This window comes from Podarcis gaigeae (assembly GCF_964106915.1).
Source record: "Podarcis gaigeae genome assembly, chromosome: 13".
Taxonomy (NCBI): Eukaryota; Metazoa; Chordata; class Lepidosauria; order Squamata; family Lacertidae; genus Podarcis; species Podarcis gaigeae.
Genome location: NC_139689.1, coordinates 42,061,825 through 42,085,971, shown reverse-complemented (window position 1 = coordinate 42,085,971; position 24,147 = coordinate 42,061,825). Strand labels below are relative to the sequence as shown.

General features: G+C 45.9%; 1 protein-coding gene across 5 annotated transcripts in view; it reads left to right on the top strand.

Annotated features, from left to right (window-relative positions):
* SCN4A (sodium voltage-gated channel alpha subunit 4) overlaps positions 1–24,147 on the top strand; it is a 116,164-nt gene that overhangs the window by 12,228 nt on the left and 79,789 nt on the right. For 3 of the 5 annotated variants that reach the window (XM_083708934.1, XM_083708935.1, XM_083708932.1), the window contains exons 2-7: positions 11,688–12,015; positions 13,922–14,042; positions 15,153–15,240; positions 16,445–16,573; positions 19,315–19,406; positions 22,857–23,156. In XM_083708934.1, the coding sequence (XP_083565060.1) occupies positions 11,746–12,015; positions 13,922–14,042; positions 15,153–15,240; positions 16,445–16,573; positions 19,315–19,406; positions 22,857–23,156 (1,000 nt within the window). In that variant the 5' untranslated portion in view covers positions 11,688–11,745. Of the gene's footprint in view, positions 1–79; positions 166–11,687; positions 12,016–13,921; positions 14,050–15,152; positions 15,241–16,444; positions 16,574–19,314; positions 19,407–22,856; positions 23,157–24,147 lie in introns of all 5 variants that reach the window. The other 2 variants (XM_083708933.1, XM_083708936.1) reach the window with 2 other exon arrangements.

Genomic DNA, 24,147 nt, shown 5'->3' with positions numbered 1-24,147 from the left:
TGAGAAGACCCAAAATTGACAGAGTCGCCCATCTCTGTTTCTAGTAATGCTCCGTTTGTTTCCCTGACCGTTGATTCAGAAATGGCAAAGCGTTGAGAGGGATGACCTGCCTGCGTGAAGAACGCCCCTTGCTTCAATCTTGGCCATTCACAAATTTGAAAAGACGTAAGAGTTAGCTTATTTATTATGTAGTAGCTCAGACCCTGCCACTCAAAGCCTTTTCCCCAGAGTGCGTTTACAAGGAAAGTACAAATCCAATTACCAATGCCACAAAAGCAATAAAACGCACAGGACAAAACTGATAGCAACAAAATCTAAAACAGCAGATGGCAGAGCAGCATTAAAAATGGGGGACATAAAATTTAAAAATGGCAGAGGAGTTGGAGGCGGCAGGAATGAGCTAGATGGGATTAGCGGTCTGATGCAGTACAAGGCAGCTCCGTATATATATTTTAGCTCTCCTTTTACGCTTTTTAGTTCCTGGTAGGAAGGCAGGGTGGCCAGCTGTCCTGAATTACAGAGGAGAATTTCTCTATTAGAAGGTGTGCCCTGTTTCAAGGGCTGTTTGGCCCAAGTCTGGATTTTGGATAAAAGAGAGAGATCGGCGGCCTTGAACTTGTGCACTAGCACAAGGGCAGCAGATTAAGCCAATACATAGGGCCGGCCCTCCCATTAGGCGTAGTGAAGTAGCTGCCTCGGGCGGTCGAGTCAGGTGGAGTGTCCCACCCTGGCCACCACAGGGGTCATCCGGCGGTGGCAGCGACAGCTTGGGGCCGGATCTTGCGTAACTGTTGCAATATCTCGGCAACTGCGTAACCCCGGTTAACGAGATTTGATGGGGTGGTAGCAGCGCCTTTCCGTTTTGCCTCAGGCGGCGAAACAGAATGGGCCACCCCTGTGCATGGGTCTAGATGTGGCCTGCCCCATGGGGTGCGACTGCAGTGCTGGCTTCCTGGCGGTGGGGTCATTGCTGTTTACCCAGAGCTGGGAGTGGGCGGCAGCGGGAAGGTCAGTGCGGTGCAGGGACACCAGTGAGCATGGCAGATTAGCTCTGCCAGTATGTCCAGACTGTGCTGATGTCAAAGTGCAAGTAGATAAATAGGTACCGCTCCGGCGGGAAGGTAAACGGTGTTTCCGTGAGCTGCTCTGGTTCACCAGAAGCAGCTTAGTCATGCTGGCCACATGACCCGGAAGCTGCCTGCGGACAAATGTCGGCTCCCTCGGCCAATAAAGCGAGATGAGCGCCGCAACCCCAGAGTCGGTCACGGCTGGACCTAATGGTCAGGGGTACCTTTACCTTTACCTACCACTTCATCATCATCATCACTTTTAATTTGTATACCGCCTTTCTATCTTACAATACTCAAGGTGGTTTACAAGCTGAAGAAACAAAAAATGTACAACTTAGCGTATTTTTCGCCCTATAGGACACACTTTCCCCCCTCCAAAAATGAAGGGGAAATGTGTGTGCGTCCTATGGGGCGAATGCAGGCTTTCGCTGAAGCCTGGAGAGCGAGAGGCGTTGGTGCGCACCGACCCCTCTCGCTCTCCAGGCTTCGCGCAGCTCTCCGCAAATCTAATGGAATACAAAAAATGTGACAATAAAACTTTAAAATAGGCAACCTACACCAAAAAAGTAACATTCAACAATCATTAGAAAAGTATTAAATAATAATAACATATAAAAGTTAAACAGAAATCCACTCAACTGTTACAATAAAAAATTTCTAGACTAAAACAATGGCAAGCCACAGTATGTAAAATGATACAATACAAATTGAAAAGCAGAGACTAGAGGGCGAGGCAAGGCAGGTGGAAGGAGACCTTGCCCGGTGGAGTCTTTCCCCTCACAGTCACTTCACCCCGGATCTCACCCTCAGCATAAGCAGTATCTTAAGTCAGGCTTCTTCAACCTTGGCCCTCCAGATGCTTTTGGCCTACAACTCCCATGAACCCTAGCTAGCAGGACCAGTGGTCAGGGATGATGGGAATTGTAGTCTCAAAATATCTGGAGGGCCGAGGTTGAGGAAGCCTGTCTTAGGTCATCTATACCTGTATACCTGAAGGAGCGTCTCCACTCCCATCGTTCAGCTTGGACACTGAGGTCCAGCTCCAAGGGCCTTCTGGCGGTTCCCTCACTGCGAGAAGCAAAGTTACAGGGAACCAGGCAGAGGGCCTTCTTGGTAGTGGCACCCGCCCTGTGGAATGCCATCCCATCAGATGTCAGATAAATGACGTTTAGAAGACATCTGAAGGCAGCCCTGTTTGTGAGATTTGTTGTATTTCCAGTGAAATTAAAGTCATTACTAAAGTCACACATATATATTACCATGTGGAAAAGGGGCGGGGGGCAGTGTGTAAGTGGCCACGCTCTTTCTAGCCCTGCTTGTTTAAAAACAGCCTCCTGCAGTCTGGATACCTCTAGTTGTTTTGGAATGCAATTCCCGTGAGTCCCAACACCCTAGGATTATTTGAACTGTGGTCAAAAACTCTCCAGGGCAGCAGTTTGGGGGAAGGCTGGTTCTAAACATTTCTATTGCAGTGTCAAGGCTTCAGGAAAGCTATTCCTCCCCCTGTGGGACTGTGACAAATGCCAGAGCGCATGGAAACTCCGTTTACCTTCCCGCTGCAGCGGTACCTATTTATCTACTTGCACTGGCATGCTTTCGAACTGCTACCTAGGCAGGAGCTGGGACAGAGCAACGGGAGCTCACCCCGTCAGGGGGATTTGAACCGCCGACCTTCTGATCAGCAAGCCCAAGAGGCTCAGTGGTTTAGACCATAGCGCCACCCACGTCCCTGTTAATTTTAATATGTATTAGCATATGCTAATGTCTGCATATCAAACTGCTGTCAAACTATAGAGAACTGCCTTATCACTATGCAGAGGTGGATTTAGGGTCGTGCAACCATTTTCGGGGGGGGGGGGCACCTTCCCACCTCCTTCCCTAAGCCTAGTACAGTGGTACCTCGGGTTAAGTACTTAATTTGTTCTGGAGGTCTGTTCTTAACTTGAATCTGTTCTTAACCTGAAGCACCACTTTAGCTAATGGGGCCTCCTGCTGCTGCTGTGCCGCTGGAGCACGATTTCTGTTCTTATCCTGAAGCAAAGTTCTTAACCCGAGGTAATATTTCTGGGTTAGCGGAGTCTGTAACCTGAAGCATATGTAACCTGAGGTATCACTGTAATCACTAGGCAGCTAAATGGTTGGTGATTCGTTCTCTACTGACTGTATGTGATCATGTAGGACTTATCCACACAGAATCAGAACAAATGGCAATCGGGTTTTCTGCAGATTGCCGTTTGCTCTGATTTAGTGCTAAAGAGTGTTCTTTTTCAGGGGGCGGAGTGGAGGGGAAAGGCAAAACCAATCAGATGCGTTCCGAGAAAGCATGGGACCAGCAAAAGAAATGCTTACAGTTGCTCCTTGGTTCTCAAACTTAATCCGTTCTGGGAGTCCCTTCGACTCCCGAAACCGTTCAAAAACCAAGGCGCAGCCTTTGGTAAAGCCTGTTCTCCAACTGGAGCGCTCGCAGTCCAGTGTTTCCCAGTTGTCAGTGTTTATACTACATTTCCCCCCCGACTTGCCTTGAGAGAGTCTTTGAACCTCTTTTGTTGACCACCAGCATTATGCTTACCATTTTTAAGTTTGGAGTAGAGGAGCTTTGGAAGACGATAATCAGGCACCCGCACATCCCTCCATAACACATGCCCATCAAATTGGCAAGCATTTCACTAGTGGTTGTGTAAACTGACTGCAACCACAACAAAGTGTATGAAACAGGGTGGGTGGGAGGGCACGTATTTCTACTCCAACATCAAATGCGTCCGTCTACGAATCACCAGAAAGTTCCAGAAAGTTTGTAATATTTTGCATGATTCTTTCGGATGAAGAGTTGCGGTGTGGTCATTGTTGTGCTGATATTTGCTGGGCCGTGATGGGAAATGGAGTGATGAAAGATAGAGCTATAAGAGATCTGTTTTCATCAAGTGCGCTACTCCAGTCTTAAGCACACTTACTTGGAAATAAATCTCATGGATTTCACTAGCTGGGCGTTCTTTCTCAGGCATTCTTAGGAGGACTGTGGCTTTAACTTCCTTCTGCCATGTATATATTTGTGCACAATATACTCTGCAATTTTGGACGCCTCAAGACTGGTAGGATTATGCTCTGTGCTGTTGCTTTTTAAACCTCTGTTCCGGATGGGCCTTTTAATACAGGCTCTTGTTTCACCTCCCAGGATAAAATTCTCTCCAGCTAGCCGCTAAGTCAGCTTCCTTCAGGGCGTCAGATAATCCCGGAAAGTGGAGGGAGGTCCTTTGTGCAAGTTTCAAATCAGGAAGTTTGAAGGAACAAAGTATGCCATCAAAACCGCAGAAGGAAATGGACTCGGCCAAGTGGCATTGGGTTACAGGGACAATTTTAGGTGTGAGAGAGGTCTGTATTTTCAAGCTACCTTTTAACCCAGGGGTCAGCAAACTTTTTCAGCAGGGGGGCGGTCCACTGTCCCTAAGATTTTGTGGGGGGCCGGTCTATATTCGGGGGGGCGGGGGGCGGGATGAACAAATTCCTATGCCCCACAAATAACCCAGAGATGCATTTTAAATAAAAGGACACATTCTACTCATGTAAAAACATGCTGATTCCTGGACCGTCTGCGGGCCGGATTTAGAAGGCGATTGGGATGGATCTGGCCCCTGGGCCTTAGTTTTCCTACCCATGTTTTAACCCAATGTTTAAAATGTGTGGTGCCCGAAGTTCAAGCCCAGCTCAAAGCGATACCTGTTGCCCTAGCAATATTACCGCTTTTTCCTAGCTGTGTGGCCCAGTTGTAGTAACACAATCATGAGAAAAATGGCATGTTGTCAGTAGTGATGACTAGTTAGGCATGTTCCAGCACTCTTTGATTTAAGTTTGCTTAGAGCCCTTTAGCTCTGCTGAGGCTTTCCCTTCCCACAATTAGCTGGAAGTGGAATTAAAATGGTGATTTCACATAGCACTTTATATAGCACTTAGTTGTTCAACAGTGTCGTCGTCAAAGCTAAGATTAGGAAGTTTGTCCAGAAGTAAGTATTATTTAAAGGTCCCCATCAATATTAATTAGTAGCTTCCTTCTCGCAGGTTCTGCCCTTTTGCTTTCTTTCTGTGTAGTGCATCATTGCTGATGAATTATGTCCTAATTAGTCAGTTCCTATCGCCCATAGGGAGTGCTAAGGGGAAATCCATTACTACTGCCATACTCCATTGAACACCAAATGGAAGAAGCAACAAGAAGCTTTTAATTAGAAGGACAGTAGCCTAGAAAACCTTCAACAGCATGTTGACTATATACACCAGACATGCTATAATTGTATTTCAGCTGGGGAAAACCTGCCGCATATCAAGTTTCAAAAAAAGGCCATGGGGAACACAGGAAACACTGAAATGCAACAGGCTGGCAGTAGCATTGTCCAGATTCTCCAGTTTGCTTCCAGGCTACACTAGGACTCTTTACCGCTGCCAATACGTTCCTCTTTCACAGTTAGCTGGGGTGGAATTATAACAGTGGCCCTGCATAATTCGTGATTTAGTGCTATCTCCCCCATTCTAGTCTTGCATCGCCTGTCCTCACAAAAAAGGCAAAAGTGAGGTCACATTATTGACATGAAGCCTCCCAGTGTGATCTGAAAGTGTCTTTACTCAGAAATCAGTCCAGTGATACTTCCAGCAGAATGCTAACTAAGTCTACTCAAAAGGAAGCCCTATTGAATTTAGTGGGGCTTGCCCTTGGGTAAGGAGAGTTAGGATTGCAGCCTTAATCCATAGAGAGTGTGTTTTGTTAATGTCCTGAACTGCCCTGTACTTTCTTGCTTCCTAAACTCAAATGCCACCTGCCCCGTCAGAAATCCTTCACATCTTGATTTCTGTGCCCCCACCCTCCGCTCCTCCCATGGTGCAGTCTGCACTGTCGGCATCGTTCCCCCTCCCACCTTTCTCTTTCTCCATTTCACATCCAGCCAGGAAAAGCCAGACAGGCTGAGTATTATTTTATTAATAGTAATTAGGAGGGCTTTCCCCTGCCCCGCCCCCCCGCAGAACAACTGTCCTCACAAAGCTGCTTCCATAAAGATAAAATGCTCATCAGTTACAAAAATTGTCATAAAACCATGTACAGCTATAAGAACCAACCCGCATTTGTTGTTGTTTAGTTGCGTCCGACTCTTTGTGACCCCATGGACCAGAGCACGCCAGGCACTCCTGTCTTCCACTGCCTCCCACAATTTGGTCAAACTCATGCTGGTAGCTTTGAGAACACTGTCCAGCCATCTCGTCCTCTATTGTCCCCTTCTCCTTGTGCCCTCCATCTTTCCCAACATCAGGGTCTTTTCCAGGGAGTCTTCTCTTCTCATGAGGTGGCCAAAGTATTGGAGCGTCAGCTTCAGGATCTGTCCTTCCAGTGAGCACTCAGGGCTGATTTCCTTAAGAATGGATCAGTTTGATCTTCTTGCAGTTCATGGGACTCTCAAGAGTCTCCTCCAGCACCATAATTCAAAAGCATCAATTCTTCGGCGATCAGCCTTCTTTATGGTCCAGCTCTCACTTCCATACATGACTACTGGGAAAACCATAGCTTTAACTATACGGACCTTTGTTGGCAAGGTGATGTCTCTGCTTTTTAAGATGCTGTCTAGGTTTGTCATTGCTTTTCTCCCAAGAAGCAGGCGTCTTTTAATTTCATGGCTGCTGTCACCATCTGCAGTGATCATGGAGCCCAAGAAAGTAAAATCTCTCACTACCTCCATTTCTTCCCCTTCTATTTGCCAGGAGGTGATGGGACCAGTGGCCATGATCTTCATTTTTTTTTGATGTTGAGCTTCTGACCATATTTTGCATAGTATAATCTAAAACCAGTGTTATCTCCTACTTCCCACTGTGTTTCCCCTTCACTTTCCTTGTTGCAAAAAAATAAATAAAAAAAAATGCTAGCCTTTGAGGAAGTGGGCTTGTTGCTCAAGAGCTCTGAAGCAGCTTTAATTATTTAACCAGAATTTGCTGGTATAGGATTGAATCCCGTCTGAAAATTTCAACAGTTTGAAAGCTCCCTTAAGGGCTTATCCGCACTCATTTTTGCATCATGCTTTCTAGAAACAGGTATGTGTTTTTCCGGTTCTGAGAGCCCCACCTCTTTCCCCAGGAAAACTCGGATCGTTACCATTGAATCAGAGTAAATGGCAATTCGAGTTTTCCATGGATTGGTGTTTGTTCCAATTCAGCAGTAAAGAGCGGGGGGGTTTTCTGTAATAGTTTTGTATTGTTGTTATAGCAGTTTGCACTGTATTTAATCTTTCTTTTAAGATTTTATTAAGACTTTTCATAATGCATTACAGTAGAGTAACAAATGAATCTAAAAAACAAGAGGAAAAGAGACGAATATAAAGTCCTCCTTCATGGGTAGATCTTAGCTTGTCCCACCCAGAGACATCAACTAACCATCACCTTCATCAACTTCATCAACTATCAACTGCATTTATCTGTATTCCTTTCGTATTTTAAGCATTTTCATGTATGCCGCCCAGAGTTTTGGTTATGACATGACATAAAGGTAAAGGGACCCCTGACCATTAGGTCCAGTCGTGGCTGACTCTGGGGTTGCAGTGCTCATCTCGCTTTATTGGCCGAGGGAGCCGACGTACAGCTTCCAGGTCATGTGGCTTCTGGCGAACCAGAGCAGCGCATGGAAACGCCGTTTACCTTCCCACCGGAGTGGTACCTATTTATCTACTTGCACTTGGACGTGCTTTCGAACTGCTAGGTTGGCAGGAGCAGGGACCGAGCAACGGGAGCTCACCCTATCGCTGGGATTCGAACCGCCGACCTTCTGATCGGCAAGTCCTAGGCTCTGTGGTTTAACCCACAGCGCCACCCGCGCCACCCCTATGGCATGACATAGAAATACATTTAATAGCAATATATAAAATCATCCCCTGTATGGCGATGATATTTGGGGGTGGGGGAGAGACCTGGGAGCTTTCCCCCCTAGTGATAATTGCTACTTGAAGGGATGTTGTTGGGATTGTGGCCGGAGAGGGAAGAGTTAAACCTCTCTACGCCATGTATTGCAGTTCCAGTGACCCCAGATTTTAAATGGGCAATCGTGTCATTAAAGAAACATCTGGTTTGGCCCCGAGTGACGCCAGCCACATACCACAGGAAAGTAGTAATAGCAGCAGCAGTAGTAAATAGTTACAATCATAATAATGAATTTGCAGAGTCTTTCCAGCTGGCCCAGATCAAATATTCATTCCATTATCTGAAATGCCTGAACGTTGATATGATCAAAATCCTATCCTCCCCCAATAAAATACTCCAATGGTTTTCTTTTCTTTTTTTCCCTAATAATTTCTAATAATTTTGTATTAGTTTTCCCCCACAACATTTAAAATTGTTCAGCTCACTTTCAATATAATAATTTATTGCATTTTGACTTCCCATCCTTACGTCCGTGATGTTCCTGTTGTAATTCTTTATTTGCTGCAATAACTACCATTTATTTTCTAATATATCTTATAGTACAATCATTTATTTATTCTCCTTCCCTTGCCTATAATTCAAACCCTGCTTGCATTTTCATTTGACTATATATTTTTTTCTTAAATAGTCCAAAAATAATCTCCAGCCACATTTCTGTCTCATTGATCTCTTATTTTTGCTGTCCGCTCCGCCATCTCTGCATATTCCAGTAACTTTAAAATCCCTTGATTTTATTTTCTCAGCGTGTGTGGTTGCTGGTTCTTGATCCTGGGATGGGTGTGAGTGTATTATGGGGTATTTGAGGTCCAGAGCTGGATGCTTGCTGTGGTCAGGGCAGTGTCCCAGCTCAGTACGTTTCTGTACTCTCCAAAATACTTCACAGATGATATGAAGGATACTCGGGCAACACCCTAATTCTCATGCCAAAAATTACTGCCTTCCCCTCCCCGGCATTAGACTACAGATCTCCTCTGACTATTGCTGCATTTATTTTCTCTGCAATGACCTCCACTTATCCCAAAGCCAAGGTGGTGGTTTTGGTTTTAAAAACCAGCAATAATGAGAAAAACAACAACATAACGATCTGCTAATAACCCACGGCTCAGAAAACATAGCTCATCATCTACAGCGTGCGAAATGGCAGGCTCTGCTTGCGTAGACTTCACTGAGGAAGGGCATAAGGAATATTTGAAAAATATATGTTAATATTTAAACCTTAGAATAGCTTTGGAAGTGGATATAGGCTGTAGGGTTAGAAGTAAAAGATAGGGTATTTTAAAATAGTATTATTTGTAAGCGATAAAATGTGAAGTTATTTTAAGTGTGATTTTAAAAAAAGAGATGGTTAGAAATTATGATATATGTAAACTGCTAAAAATGAAGTCAAATGAAAATCGGATAGGTGGGGAAGCCCATTTAACAATGTTTAGAAAAATAAGGATATGACAAGAATTTGTTCATTTTGTTTGTCTTTTCTGTTTGTGTTTTTTATTTGTGTTATAAAATGGATAATTTTTTTTTGAAATAAATAAATGAGGAAGGGCTGACTGCTAGAATGGGGGCAGAGGCCTACTTAGGGGTCCAGTGTGGCTGACAAGTGGCAAAGCGGACGGCCTGGAATCTGCACCTGGCATCGTCGGACAACTGCCAGGCTCCAGTGCCCCAGCAGGCTGGGTGCCCAAGGCACTCCACATGGGGCAGCTGGACCTGAGTGCTTCCATTTTGATCGCCTCAGTGCCCTGGAGCATTGTGGGAGCTTAAAATGCCGTTTTCCAGCTGCCCCGGAGCAGCCCTGATGACGGTGAGCCCCAGCCCTGTTTCCATCTTACATGCGTCTTCCTCCTCCTGCCTCTTCCTCTTCTTCCTTGGGAGGAATGGCCTGAGTCATCTTGTTGCTGAAACCTGACGCTTTCTCTGATGGTCCACAGCAGCTGGAGAAACTGCCAAGCACAGGAGGCTGCCCAAAGCATAGCTGTCAACTTACAGATTTGAAAATAAGGGACCAGCAGCTTCAAAAATAAGGGATCAGCAGCCAAAATAAGGGATTTTCAGAGCACAGCTATGTTCAACTTCTGAGCCCCTCCCAGCCAAAGGCAGAAAGCCCAGCCAGCAGCCCAACGAAGCCTCAAGCGGTGGTTCCCACAGCACAGCAACCCAGCAAAGGGGATGCAGCAAGGAAAACCACTGTCACCTCTCCGCTGGGAAGCGCTGAGCAAGGGCGAGTCCCCAGGCAACGCGGCCGATTTGATCGGCACAAGGCATGCAAGCTCCACCCCCCCAGTCGTTCTTAGACTCCTTATTGGGTGAGCAACGCAGCCAAGCAACACAGTTGGAGCCTCCTTCCTCCCTGGCCGGCAGGGAGGGAGGGAGAGGAGCTGGTTCCTTTGAAACCCGGGAAATTTAAGGGACATCATCAATAAGGGACAGCAGCGGGACACGGTGCTGGGATAAGGGACTTTCCCGCCAAATAAGGGATGCTTGACAGCTATGGCCCAAAGGCTACCTGGCTGTATATTGGAGGCAGGGTCCCACTGCCTCAGCAGCATACCTGGCCCAACAACATTTCTCCAATGAAAATAGGGGAGTCCTGTTCCATCACCATCATCATCATCATCATCATCATCATCATCATCATTTTATTATTTACACGCCACCCATCTGACTGGGTTTCCCCAGCCACTCTAGCCAACTTCCATCACATGTAAAAACCACAATAAAACATTAAACATTAATAAAACTTCCCTATACAGGGCTGCCTTCAGGTATTTTCTAAAGTTTGTAGAGTTATTTATCTCCTTGGATTGGGGGACACATAACTCCATACCCTTCAACATTTATCCGATGGAAATAGGGACGTCCTAAGGAAAAGTGGGACATTCCAGGATTAAACCAGAAACCAAGATGGCTTCTGTAAATCCAGGGCTGTCCCTGGAAAATAGGGACACTTGGAGGGTCTGTGGTTGTCTGAATGCATCCAGTCATTGTATGAATGAGCTTGTAAGGTAAAAGTAAAGGACTCCTGGACGGTTATGTCCAGTGGAAGGCGATTCTGGGGTTGCAGCACTCATCTTGCTTTCAGGCTAAGGGAGCCGCTGTTTGTCCACAGACAGCTTTCCGGGTCATGTGGCTAGCATGGCTAAACCGCTTCTGACGCAACGGGACACCGTGACGGAAACCAGAGCTCACGGAAACGCCGTTTACCTTCCCACCGCAGTGGTACCTATTTATCTACTTGCACTGGTGTGCTTTAGAACTGATAGGTTGGCAGGAGCTGGGACGGAGCAACGGGAGCTCACCCTGTCGTGGGAATTCGAACTGCCAACCTTCCAACCAGCAAGCCCAAGAGGCTCAGTGGTTTAGACCACAGCGCTATGAATGAGTTTGTAGTGGACGTTCGGGTTGCGAATGTGATCTGTGTGAGATGCACACTCGCAACCCTCAGCGGCGCATCTGCGCATACGCGGGTCATTTGCCACTTCTGCGCATGCACAAAGCATGATATAGCGCTTCTGTGCATGCACAATCACCAAAACCCGGAAGTAACCTGTTCCGGTACTTCTGGGTTTCGGCGGGTCCGTAACCCGAAAAAACACAACCTGAAGGGTCAGTAACCCGAGGTATGACTGTACAGTCTGGTGCAAAATGAAAATTTTCCCCGCTTTCTTGTCTTTGCAGCCCCCCCACCATTGCCTCGTAGCAGCAGGCAGAATAGGCCCAGGAGCAGAATGCAAAGATGGCCGCCCCGCCACCATACATCCCTGGTCCAGAGTGCCTGCGCCCATTCACCCGCGAGTCCCTCCAGGAGATAGAGAAACGGATCGCGGAGCGAGAAGCCGAGAAGTTGAAGCCGAAGCATGAGGAGCTTCACGAGGAAGAAAAGGAGGCCAAACCCCGGAGTGACCTGGAGCAAGGGAGAAGTCTCCCAATGATTTATGGGGACCCTCCCCCAGAGCTGATCGGGGTGCCTCTGGAAGACTTGGACCCATTCTACAAAGATCAGAAAGTAAGCAGGAGGAGTTGGGTAGGAATTGGAAAGCGAATAACTCAAGCACTGCTTTGAGGTGGTTGTTGTTTTCCCCCCAATCAAGCAGTGTATAATATTTTAGGAAATACAGATAGATAGATAGATAGATAGATATAGATAGATGATAGATAGATAGATAGATAGATGATAGATAGATAGATAGATAGATGATAGATAGATAGATGATAGATAGATAGATAGATAGATAGATAGATAGATAGATGATAGATAGATGATAGATAGATGATATAGATAGATAGATAGATAGATGATAGATGATAGATAGATGATAGATAGATAGATAGATGATAGATAGATAGATAGATAGATAGATAGATAGATAGATAGATGATATAGATAGATAGATGATAGATAGATGATAGATAGATGATATAGATAGATAGATAGATAGATAGATAGATAGATAGATAGAGATAGATAGATAGATAGATAGATAGATAGATGATAGATAGATAGATAGATGATAGATAGATATAGATAGATTAGATAGATAGATAGATAGATAGATAGATAGAGATAGATAGATGATAGATAATAGCTAGATGATAGATAGATAGATAGATAGATAGATAGATAGATAGATAGATAGATAGATAGATAGATATAGATGATAGATGATAGATAGATAGATAGATAGATGATAGATAGATAGATAGATAGATAGATGATAGATAGATGAATGTGAGCTAGTCCTTTGAGGCTGTCCTGGGTTGCTTGAGGTGTGAAGGTGACTTGGAAATGGCTCAGGCTGAATGCTCATATACAGGAGTACATCATAAATGCTATGATTTTTTAATTTATTCATCGGTTAATTACTGCCCTCGAAATGTCCATATTGACTCACCCATCCTCTTATGCAACAGTTTACTAGTGTTGAGGAAAACAAAGATGGCACCTTAGGAAATATTCTATGAAACCAGAAAGTGACTCATGGCTAGAAATCAGAATGTAATCCTTGGATGAAGGGTGGTATAGATATTTAAATAATAATAATAATAATAATAATTTATAAGGTCGGGAAGCCTGGAGTTAAGCAGGCAATTGAGCTGAGAAAGAGGCAAGGCAGTCTGAGAACAGGTCAGTATTCACTGTTTACTCAAGTAGTGATGCTCAACTTAAGGAACCTGGGACTGAGTCAGACGCATCTCTGTTGTGCTTATCCCACACAGATTTCCCCCCAATTCCTGCCTCACTCTTAATCTTGACAAAAGTCAAGTTCCTTCCCCAGTTCTGCTAAAATTATGAACAATTCTCACATCTTGTATGCATTATTGTACCTGCAAGATTATAAGCATGCTATGTGCAAGTACGCTCCAGGTTTCATAAAGCAAACACCACATAAACAGTTCACACCACTATTAAAATAAAGATGCTTTTGCAGTGGACGCTCGGGTTGCGAACGTGATCTGTGTGGGATGCACGTTCACAACCTGCAGCGTTCGCAACCCGCAGCAGCACGTTTGTGCACGCGCAGGTTGCGATTCGGCGCTTCTGCGCATGCGCAAAGCGCAATTTAGTGCTTCTGGGCATGCGCGACCGCCGAAACCCGGAAGTAACTCATTCCGGTACTTCCGGGTTTCAGCGGTCCGTAACCCAAAAGAACGCAGCCTGAAGTGGCTGTAGCCTGAGGTATGACTGTATAACATTTCGCTGCAGAAATACAGTACGGCACATAACATATTTTGTTATGTGTCTGGCTGGCAATAATCTCATAGATGCTTCCAAATGCCACATTATGCTCGGGAAGCCGCGAGTCCTCATTCTGGTTCCAACATAACGTAAGTTTGCAGGCTAAGTCGTTGTTTTGAAAGAGAACTTGCCATGACTTGAGGTTAATAGCAATGTCTGTTTCTCCCTTCCTCAGACGTACATCCTCCTCAACAAAGGAAAATGCATTTTCCGGTTCAGTGCCACCCCTGCTCTCTATATGTTGGATCCTTTCAATATTGTCCGGAGAGGTGCCATCCAAGTGCTTATACATTCATATCCTTTGCACTCGCTGAGAACGCGCATGGCATGGTTTCACTTGGGAGAAGCTGTGGGGTTTTGCTGATGCCATAGTCATTCTTGTAGGACCAGAAGGGGGCGGCTGCAGCGACAGAGGCCAGCTGAGTATTTCACGAAAGTGTCATTTAGTGTCCTTGCTTTCTTGTAGTACGTGAGGAAGATAAACACCCTTTTCCTCATACGATTTCCCAGTGCTATTTTTCTAGAGAAAAAGGTGCCACAACTCACTGTGAACACCTCCCTTGTTCTCTTCAAAGGGCAATAGTGCCCACCTGAGAGGTGCTGGAGCTCAGTTCCAGCTGTGGGAAAAAGCCCTCGCGTTTCCATTTGCAGAATTTTTGGTGGATACAAGCACTTCACTGTCACCAGCTGAACAATGTCTACAGTGGTACCTTGGTTCTCAAACTTAATCTTTTCCGGAAGTCCGTTCCAAAACCAAAGCGTTCCAATACCGAGGCGCGCTTTCCCATAGAAAGTAATGCAAAATTGATTAATCTGTTCCAGACTTTTAAGAACAACCCTTAAAACAGCAATTTAATATGAATTTTACTGTCTTACGAGACCATTGATCCATAAAATGAAAGCAATAAACAATGTACTGTACTATAAAATACTGTATTTTTTGCTCTATAAAACTCACTTTTTCCCTCCTAAAAAGTAAGGGGAAATGTGTGTGCGTCTTATGGAGCGAATGCAGGCTGCGCAGCTATCCCAGAAGCCAGAACAGCAAGAGGGATTGCTGCTTTCACTGTGTAGCGATCCCTAACCCTAACCCTAATCCTAAACAGGGCTGCTTTCAGATGTCTTCTAAAAGTCAGATAGTTGTTTATTTCCTTGACATCTGATGGGAAGGTGTTCCACAGGGCAGGTGCCACCATCGAGAAGGCCCTTTGCCTGGTTCCCTGTAACTTCACTTCTCGCAGTGAGGGAACCGCCAGAAGGCCCTCGGAGCTGGACCTCCGTGTCCGGGCTAGACGCTGGGGGTGGAGACAACCCAACAGGGCTGTTGTTCTCTTGTCTTTACCAAACGGGTTTGTCTTGGGAATTTGAGCAGAGGCCTGATGCATTTCCTTGACCTCATTTCAAATTATTCAGCATGTTTATCATGATCACCATCTTAGCCAACTGTGTCTTCATGACCATGAGTGACCCGCCAGTGTGGGCCAAGGATGTGGAGTAAGTGTTATTTTTCTTTCTTTCTTTCTTTCTCTCCCCCCTCCCTTTTTCTCTTACCAGTTTTCTGCCTGGTCACTATAGGCTGGGCTGTGGGAGGGGGAAATGGAACCAGAGGAGCAGCTTACAGGCATTCTTAATCCAAAAGCGAAGCTGGGGTAGCCAGACGAGGAACCTTGTGTGATCAGAAAACTTGCAGTAACTATAATGCTTCAAAAACATCAGGCGGGTGACGCAAACTCCCTGAGAAGCAGTATTATTGTAACCCGGCTGATATGAGGAGGAGATTAAAAGGCAGGCTGTGGGGTTATTTCACTGCTTAAAGCCATGCAAATTATTTTGGCTTTGTGGTATCTGTGAATATAACCAGTGAGTGAATACACCCATCTCTTCCACCTTTTGTTTTCAACTCTCCCTGCATAGGTTCATTAACCCAAATCCATCCCTTTAGCAATTGAGACTACAGCCTGAGTGTCAAAGGTCCTTAGGTTCATTTTCTTGAGTACACCCAGTTTTAAAATAGTCCCAGATTCTAAGAAAGATCTCTGGCTCTAGGGTGAATATGAATTTAGGAAGTAAAATTCCAGCAAATTCTACCTTCTAACTTAAGATTTGCTTGCAAAAGGTACCATAGATTCCGGCATATTAGGCGACTGGGCGTTTAAGATGACCCCAACTTTTGCTGTTCCGTTTTAGAGTTATAGTTATAGAGTTATAGAGTTTGAGTGCCGCCAGGGGCAGAGCGCGCACCCCTCCGCTGCCTCTGCTCTCGCAGCAGCAGCAGCAGCAACCCGAGGCGAGGCGTTTGGCGGGTGGGCGAGCGAGCGCAGCGCTCGGAAGGGCTTTCCACGCTGCCTTCTGTGGGGAGGGAGAAGGAGCAATGGCAGAAGGGATGCCTCTGCTCACCGGCTCCCTCTCCTTCCCAACACGTATACCCGGCGTATAAGACGACCCCCGACTTTTTGGGTGATTTTCCAGGGATAAAAAGTCGTCTTGTACGCCGGAACATACGGTATCCCTATTTTCTTCTGCTGCAAATTGTTTACAACATGTTCTATTTTTATGCTATTGGATCGAGAGGCATTTTAGGAAAACAGGATGCAAGATATTTAATAGATATATTAAATATCAGCAATAAACCTTGCATATATATTTTTTGCTATTAATTCTGCTTCCCTTGCCCTCCGTAACCCTTCCCTGTTCACAGATACACTTTTACTGGCATCTACACCTTTGAGTCTATGATCAAGATATTGGCCCGGGGATTCTGCATTGACAACTTTACATTCCTGAGAGATCCATGGAACTGGCTGGATTTCAGTGTCATCGTTATGGCGTATGTTGCATTTAGCAGGAGCAATGTGGTAAACCAGCTGGGGGAAACCAGAGGGCGTCAGCATGTGGGTGTGGGGTGGAAATCCTCATGCATGTACTGTATGGTGATGGCAAGCACTGAGACCATATTTCCAGTTAGCTATTGTCTCCTGGGGGACGCGGGTGGCGCTGTGGGTTAAACCACAGAGCCTAGGACTTGCCGATCAGAAGGTCGGCGGTTCGAATCCCCGTAACGGGGTGAGCTCCCGTTGCTTGGTCCCTGCTCCTGCCAACCTAGCAGTTCGAAAGCACGTCAAAGTGCAAGTAGATAAATAGGTACCGCTCCTGCGGGAAGGTAAACGGCGTTTCCGTGCGCTGCTCTGGTTCACCAGAAGTGGCTTAGTCATACTGGCCACATGACCTGGAAGCTGTACGCCGGCTCCCTCGGCCAATAAAGCGAGATGAGTGCCGCAACCCCAGAGTCGGTCATGACTGGACCTAATGGTCAGGGGTCCCTTTACCTTTACTAACCCTACTTTAATGACTTTTGAAACTGCCCAACCCCTTAGTCAAAGACCACATGAAAAGCATCATACAAGTGCCACACAGAAAGTGGCGGTCTACAACAGAAATTTGAGAGTGTGGTTTGTTTCCTGTCTGACAAAATGCTTTATAATGGTCACTGATTGCATTACCTGGCCAGTGTGGCCATCCTTTTGATGGGACGTGGGTGGTGCTGTGGCCTAAGCCACTGAGCCTCTTGGGCTTGCTGATCCCCGCGATGAGGTGGGAGTTTAGCGCTAGGAAATGAGTTTTCCAGAGCAAAGCACTAGGGCAAAGGCAAGTGGACTTGTGCTTTCTAGGTGCGAGACATGCGGAAGTGGGGATGGGCCCTAAATCTCTCATGTTTGTGGGACTTTGTGGGACTTAGAGTAGGGTTAAAAAGTTTAGCCCTGTTCTAAAACTTAGAAAAAAACAAAACACAATATTGTTTAACTCAATGCTTTAGGGAATTAACAAGGTGAGGAGATCAGCTGATAGTCACAGTACATACACAGTCCTTCTTGTGCAACACACTGTGTCACAAGGATGGTGGTGCAACACAATTGTCGCGGGAGGAAGAGCTGCTAGCGGCTTTCTGCACAGGACTAGAAGCCTTTACCAGGTTGAGGGGAGATGGTTTGTGTAGAGTTGTATGTCTTTTCACAGGGACATGTGTGGCGCTGTGGTTTAAACCACTGAGCCTCTTGGGCTTGCCGATCGGAAGGTCGGCGGTTCGAATCCCCGTGACGGGGTGAGCTCCCGTTGCTCTGTCCCAGCTCCTGCCAACCTAGCAGTTTGAAAGCACGTCAAAGTGCAAGGAGATAAATAGGTACTACTGTGGCAGAAAAGTAATCAGCGTTTCTGTGCGCTCTGGTTTCGGTCACGGTGTCCCGTTGTGCCAGAAGCAGTTTAGCCATGCTGGAATGACCCGGAAAGCTGTCTGTGGACAAATGCCGGCTCCCTCAGCCTGAAAGCGAGATGAGTGCCACAGCCTCACAGTCACCTTTGACTGGACTTAACCGTCCAGGGGTCCTTTCCCTTTTGATATGGTAAATATCTTAGTTATTGAATCCAGGTCACAGGTGTTCCCTATTCATACACAAAGTATGCCCTTAAAACAGGATTTGTAACATTTGTAAGTGAAAATAACTACTGGGAAAGGTTTGTTCAAGATATTTCCATCTGCAGAGGAAATATTTAAGAGTCATTAGAAGTCAAGATGACTTCAGGATTGCTCTCCTGTACTATTTCAGACATGTAGTTTATATACTTACGTATGTGTGTTTACCTTGTGCAATAATCAACATTTATTTTATATTTGAGACCTAAGAATTCTTATATCACCCTGCTCTAGTTTATTGGCGCCTGGTTGCAGTGCTGGAGACACAGAAAGTGTAATGGCATAATAGCGAATGTTTCCTTTACTAAATATTGCCAAGGAGACTTGAGACACACAATTCTGGTGGACTCAACACCCCCTGACAACTTGCGAGCCTCTGAAATATAAGGAGACTCTATTGCTGTTGTTGTGAACAGCTCGTGTGTTTTTCCTTCCATTTCCCTATCATGCTTGGTCAACCTGTACAGTTGTAAACCTGTAAACCTGTACAATTCTTACAGAGATACCAGTGTTTTCCACACCATAGGAAACTTAACTCTGTAAATGTTACCCTGAATGTTCCGCCATGTGACAAGCAAGATTGCAAAGCAATATTTAGCATTCCTCTTCTCCTGAGGAAGAAATGTGCAGGATTTTAAAGCATCCATACACTTTCTGTCAAAGTAAATGACTGATCAAACGTTTTGCTTTGCCTTTTCCTATCTTTTCAGCATCCTGACACAAGTCCAAACTGGACATTGTAACAGCAGCTAGTTAAACCCAGGCTCTGCCCCAATGAAAGAGGCAAAGGGTCCATTTTTAACAGCAAAGGTGCTCAGCTTGCCCTCACCCGCATGCTGACTCTGATCCCACAGTCTTATCTCCTCAGGCACTGTTTCCCTCAGCTGAGCTCTGGTGCCCTTGATGGGTCAAATGCTGTTCGCAGATCCTGGTTTTAACTCGGAGATTTGCTGCCGTCACAACTGACTTCAGAGCTGTGTCTCCTACATAGTTCCATCCCCGGAGGCATCGTTTCCCTCTCTTTGCCTGTCAATAACCCTTGTTTCTACTTTTATTATGTTGCCTTTCAATGAACAGCTCGCTTGCCCTCTCTTTTCTAGCTACGTCACAGAGTTCGTAGACTTGGGCAACATCTCTGCTCTACGGACATTCCGGGTTCTCCGGGCGCTTAAAACCATCACAGTCATTCCAGGTGGGTAATGGGGAGGGTGGCATTGATGGAGGTGAAGACCTTTGCTGTAAACAAAAATTGCCCTTTTCCCTTATGGGGTAGCCAAGAGCCCATATAGAGTCCTTACATAGGTTCCCTATTAGTAGGAGAGAATAATAGAGGCCAACCAGATAATATTGAGAAGCAAAGCAGCTAGTAAGCTTGATCTTTATTGATCTGTTGCAACAGGGTGCTCCCCTCACCCACAGGAGAGAGGAGGGACCCAGAAAAATGCCGTGCAAGGCCTTATAAAGACTTTTGAAATTGCCACCCTGTAGATCAAGACCACCCTCAGAAACATCACAGAAAAGGCGGTCTAAAACAGAAATTTGAATGTTGTTTTTCTCCTGTCCTTGTTTATTTCCTGTTTGGCAGGTTACTTGATTGGATTGCCTGGGGAGCCTGGCCAGTCTTTTGTAGTGATAAATACTTAGTTCCTGGGCCATGTCACAGGCTCACACCCTATTCATATCTTAAATGTGTCTTTAAGACAGAATTTGTGAGGAAAGAGACAATGGGGAGGTTTCCCACTTTGACTTTGCAGAGAAAACATTTACTCAGTTTAGGAATCAAAATGGTTCCAGATTGGTCTTCCTGTGCTGATCTATGTATGTGCTTGGTTGGTACACTTATGAACATTTAACATATATCTAAGACCATAAAATTCCTATCACACCTTCAGGCAGATTTCATTTTTCATATGCATCAGAGATGAACTTGCTTCCAGTGGGGAGCATTCGTTGGACGCACTTCATTCGGGCCCCCAACTTGTATGGGTCTGGAAGCTCTTGGTTTGCTTTATGCCCAAGAGTTGCCTGTTACCCAAAATATTTTTTAACATCATCTGTAGAAAACATTACCAAAGGACACTCTTGATCTTCTTCAGGGAAAGAGGTAACTGCAGGAAACGTGGAAATGTAAAGATCCTAGTTTTTGAAGATGCCATTGTACACTATAAGGCGAAAGCCTCATCCAGTGCATTGGTTGCTCTTTACAATGCAAAAATACGGGTAAAAGCTGCTGCTTTCCCCATCTCTGCAAACCAATTTGGCTTTAAATTATATTGCAGGAAAACCAGCTCAAAACGTAAGGCTGCTTCCCAGCCAAAGGAATGCACATGGTATATAGTTAACTATTGTCAAAGGTAACACTTACAGTTGCTTCTATACTTTATATACTTTGGGACACGGGTGGCACTGTGGTCTAAACCACTGAGCCTCTTGGGCTTGCCAATCAGAAGGTCGGCGGTTCGAATCCCTGCGACAGGGTGAGCTCCCGTTGTTCTGTCCCAGCTCCTGCCTACCTAGCAGTTCGAAAGCACGCCAGTGCCAGTAGATAAATAGGTACCACTGTGATGGGAAGGTAAGCGGCGTTTCCGTGCGCTCTGGCTTCTGTCACAGTGTGCCACTGTGGTTTAGTCATGCTGGCCACACGACCCAGAAAGCTGTTCCCTCAGCCTGAAAGCAAGATGAGTGCTGCAACCCCATAGTCTCCTCTGACTGGACTTAACCTTCCAGGGGTCCTTTACCTTTATACAGCTCCGGATACCTACATGCATCACACATCCAGGCAGTTATTTGAATGTCTGCACTCTATGGAGCAGTTGGAGCAACAAGGGACCACTCCCCCACCACTGGTTTCACCCCTCCCATACCCAAGAATCTCCTGATGATCTCTGCTGACTCTCCAGAGAGGAGGAGGCGTGTCCTGCTATCTACTTATCCTGCCTCAGCACCACATCGATGTGTGTGTGAGAGAGTCAGTCAGTCAGTGTATCGGGGAGAGAGAGAGAGTGTTAGAGATCGTGTCTAGAGATAAGGTTGCTGCTAAGTGCAGCTGCAGACTCTCAGTGTAGCATTGATTTATGCTTAGAATATTCAGCTCTGTATATAGTTTTGTATCATAGTTGTAGTTACAGAATAAAAGGAAGATATTCTACAGAGCTGCTCTCCGAGTGGTTTATACTCTGCAAGACTCTGCAAAACTCTGCTGCGCAACGACTGTATTATTGAGACAGTGAATCCGGTGCTCTCAGCTCTAAGCTGTGAGTCCACAGCACTGTGACCTGTTCCTGTGAGAAAGGAGGTCTCTGGCAGTGCTACCCAGCTCGCCTAGCCCAGTCGGGGTTGAGGTGCATGAGTCCAGTTGGTGCACGGGCTCAAGGGTGATGCTGACAGTACCTTCCCCCAATGGGCTGCACACACACAGCCAGAGACTGCTCCTGAATGGCAGCTTCCTCTGCTCATCCCTTTTCAGTCCCCTCCTGGTTCTGGGAGTCTGTGGTGCAGGAGAAAGCAGGGAAGGACCCTGGACCTTCTAGCACTGGAGGTTCCCCGCCTCCAACACTTGACTCTAGGCTGGCACAGTTCCTCACAAATCACTGACCCCTCTCCCAAGTTAGACTTCAGCCCCACATCCCTCGTCCCTGCCAGTCCCTGACATCAGAGCATGTCAGTTGCTAGAAATTATGTTCAATGCAAACTGTGCCTTAAAATGAAATGAAATGAAATAATTTGTTACCAACCAACAGCATTATAACCACCCTGGGACTTCGAGGTATAGGGTGGTATATAAATAATAAAATAAAATAAATGTTGGTCCCTACCAGAGAAGAATGAAGCTATTGGACTATGCCGAAATGGCAAAACTGACCGGAAAGCTCAGGAATCAGGGAGACCACAACTTTAATAAGGAATGGAGGAAATTTATAATTTACCTTAAAGAACACTGTAAGCAGCTGAAAACATTAGCAGGACTGCAATAATGCTTGTAATGTCATGAGAACTATGGATACAATGGATTTATAAATAATCAGGATTATCTTTTTTAAAAATGCATAGAAAAGGTTTAATAACAGAACCCACGGAGGGGAAGGTGGGAAGTCCAGAGATTCGGGAGAATCTTGTAACTTTGGATGTGTTGTGATATGACTGTAAATTTAAATATGTAAAATCAAATTGAGAGAGAGAGAGAGTAGGATATTGGGTGGTTTTTTTTTTTATAAAGCCACTAAGCTCAGTTTACTAGGGATGTGGGTGGTGCTGTGGGTTAAACCACAGAGCCTAGGACTTGCTGATCAGAAGGTCGGCGGTTCGAATCCCTGTGACAGGGTGAGCTCCTGTTGCTCGGTCCCTGCTCCTGCCAACCTAGCAGTTCGAAAGCACGTCAAAGTACAAGTAGATAAATAGGTACCGCTCCGGTGGGAAGGTAAACAGCGTTTCCGTGTGCTGCTCTGGTTCTCCAGAAGCGGCTTAGTCATGCTGGCCACATGACCCGGAAGCTGTACACCAGCTCCCTCAGCCAATAAAGCGAGATGAGCGCCACAACCCCAGAGTTGGCCACAACTGAATCTAATGGTCAGGGGTCCCTTTACCTTTTAAGCTCAGTTTGTTGCCTGTAAGTAATGCTGTTTCTCTCCCCCCATGTAACCAGGGCTGAAAACTATTGTGGGTGCATTGATCCAGTCTGTGAAGAAGCTCTCTGATGTCATGATCCTCACAGTATTCTGCTTGGCCGTGTTCGCCCTCATTGGCCTGCAGCTTTTCATGGGGAACCTGCGGCAAAAGTGTGTGCGGTGGCCGCCGTTCACCAACGACACACTGGATGGCGGTTTCATGGGCAACGCCACCCTGTACGACAACGGCACCCTGTACGACAACGGCACCCTGTACGACAACGGCACCCTGTATAGCAACGAGACCTTTGACTGGGATGAGTACATCCACAACGAAGGTAAGGGCTGCATTTTCCAGAGCTGCTGATGCTATCGCTTTTGACTTGGCCTGGAGCGGTGCCAGGTGGGCATCTCAAACCCGAACCGCTAGCATTTACTGTATTTTTCGCTCCATAAGTCACACTTGACCATAAGACGCACCTAGTTTTTAGAGGAGGAAAGGGAGAAAACCCTGTTTTGGGGGGGATCAGCTCACAGTTGTGTAGCTTCTTTTGCAAAGGGGAAAAGCCCCCTTTTTTGAGAATCAGCTCACAGTTGTGCAGCTTCTTTTGCAATGGGGAAAAGACCCATTTTTTAAGGATCAGCTCAAAGTTGTTGAGCTTACTTTGCAAAGGGGAAAAAATCCTGTTCTTATGGGGTTCAACTCACAGTTCTGCAGCTTCTTTAGGAAAGGAAAGGGAGCCGTTTCTACAGTTTCCAGACAGATAATCTAATGAGCCAGTCTCATGTCGCTGGGGAAACAAACAGCCTCGTCTGCAGAACATTCAACCATGGAGGCCTGGGCCGGAAAGGGAGCCAGCGATCACCACACATTCGCTCCACAAGACACACAGACATTTCCCCTTACTTTTTAGGAGGGAAAAGGTGCGTCTTATGGAGCGAAAAATACAGTAATTGCATATTTAGCTCATATACATAAATACATTTGTATATGAGCTAAATGTGCAATTAAGTGCTAGCGGTTTTATGCTCGCAAGACAAATGCTTTCCCCTCTGCAGTGACCACAGGTAGATACTCGCAAATTCCTTATCAAGGCCCGCCTGTGTGCCTGCAGTCAGGGAGTGCCAGATTTGCTGGTCCATATTCTTTTGGACTGCCCTTTGCACAGCAGAGGGACGCGGGTGGCGCTGTGGGTTAAACCACAGAGCCTAGGACTTGCTGATCAGAAGGTCGGTGGTTTGAATCCCCGCGACGGAGTGAGCTCCCGTTGCTCGGTCCCTGCTCCTGCCAACCTAGCCATTCAAAAGCACATCAAAGTGCAAGTAGAT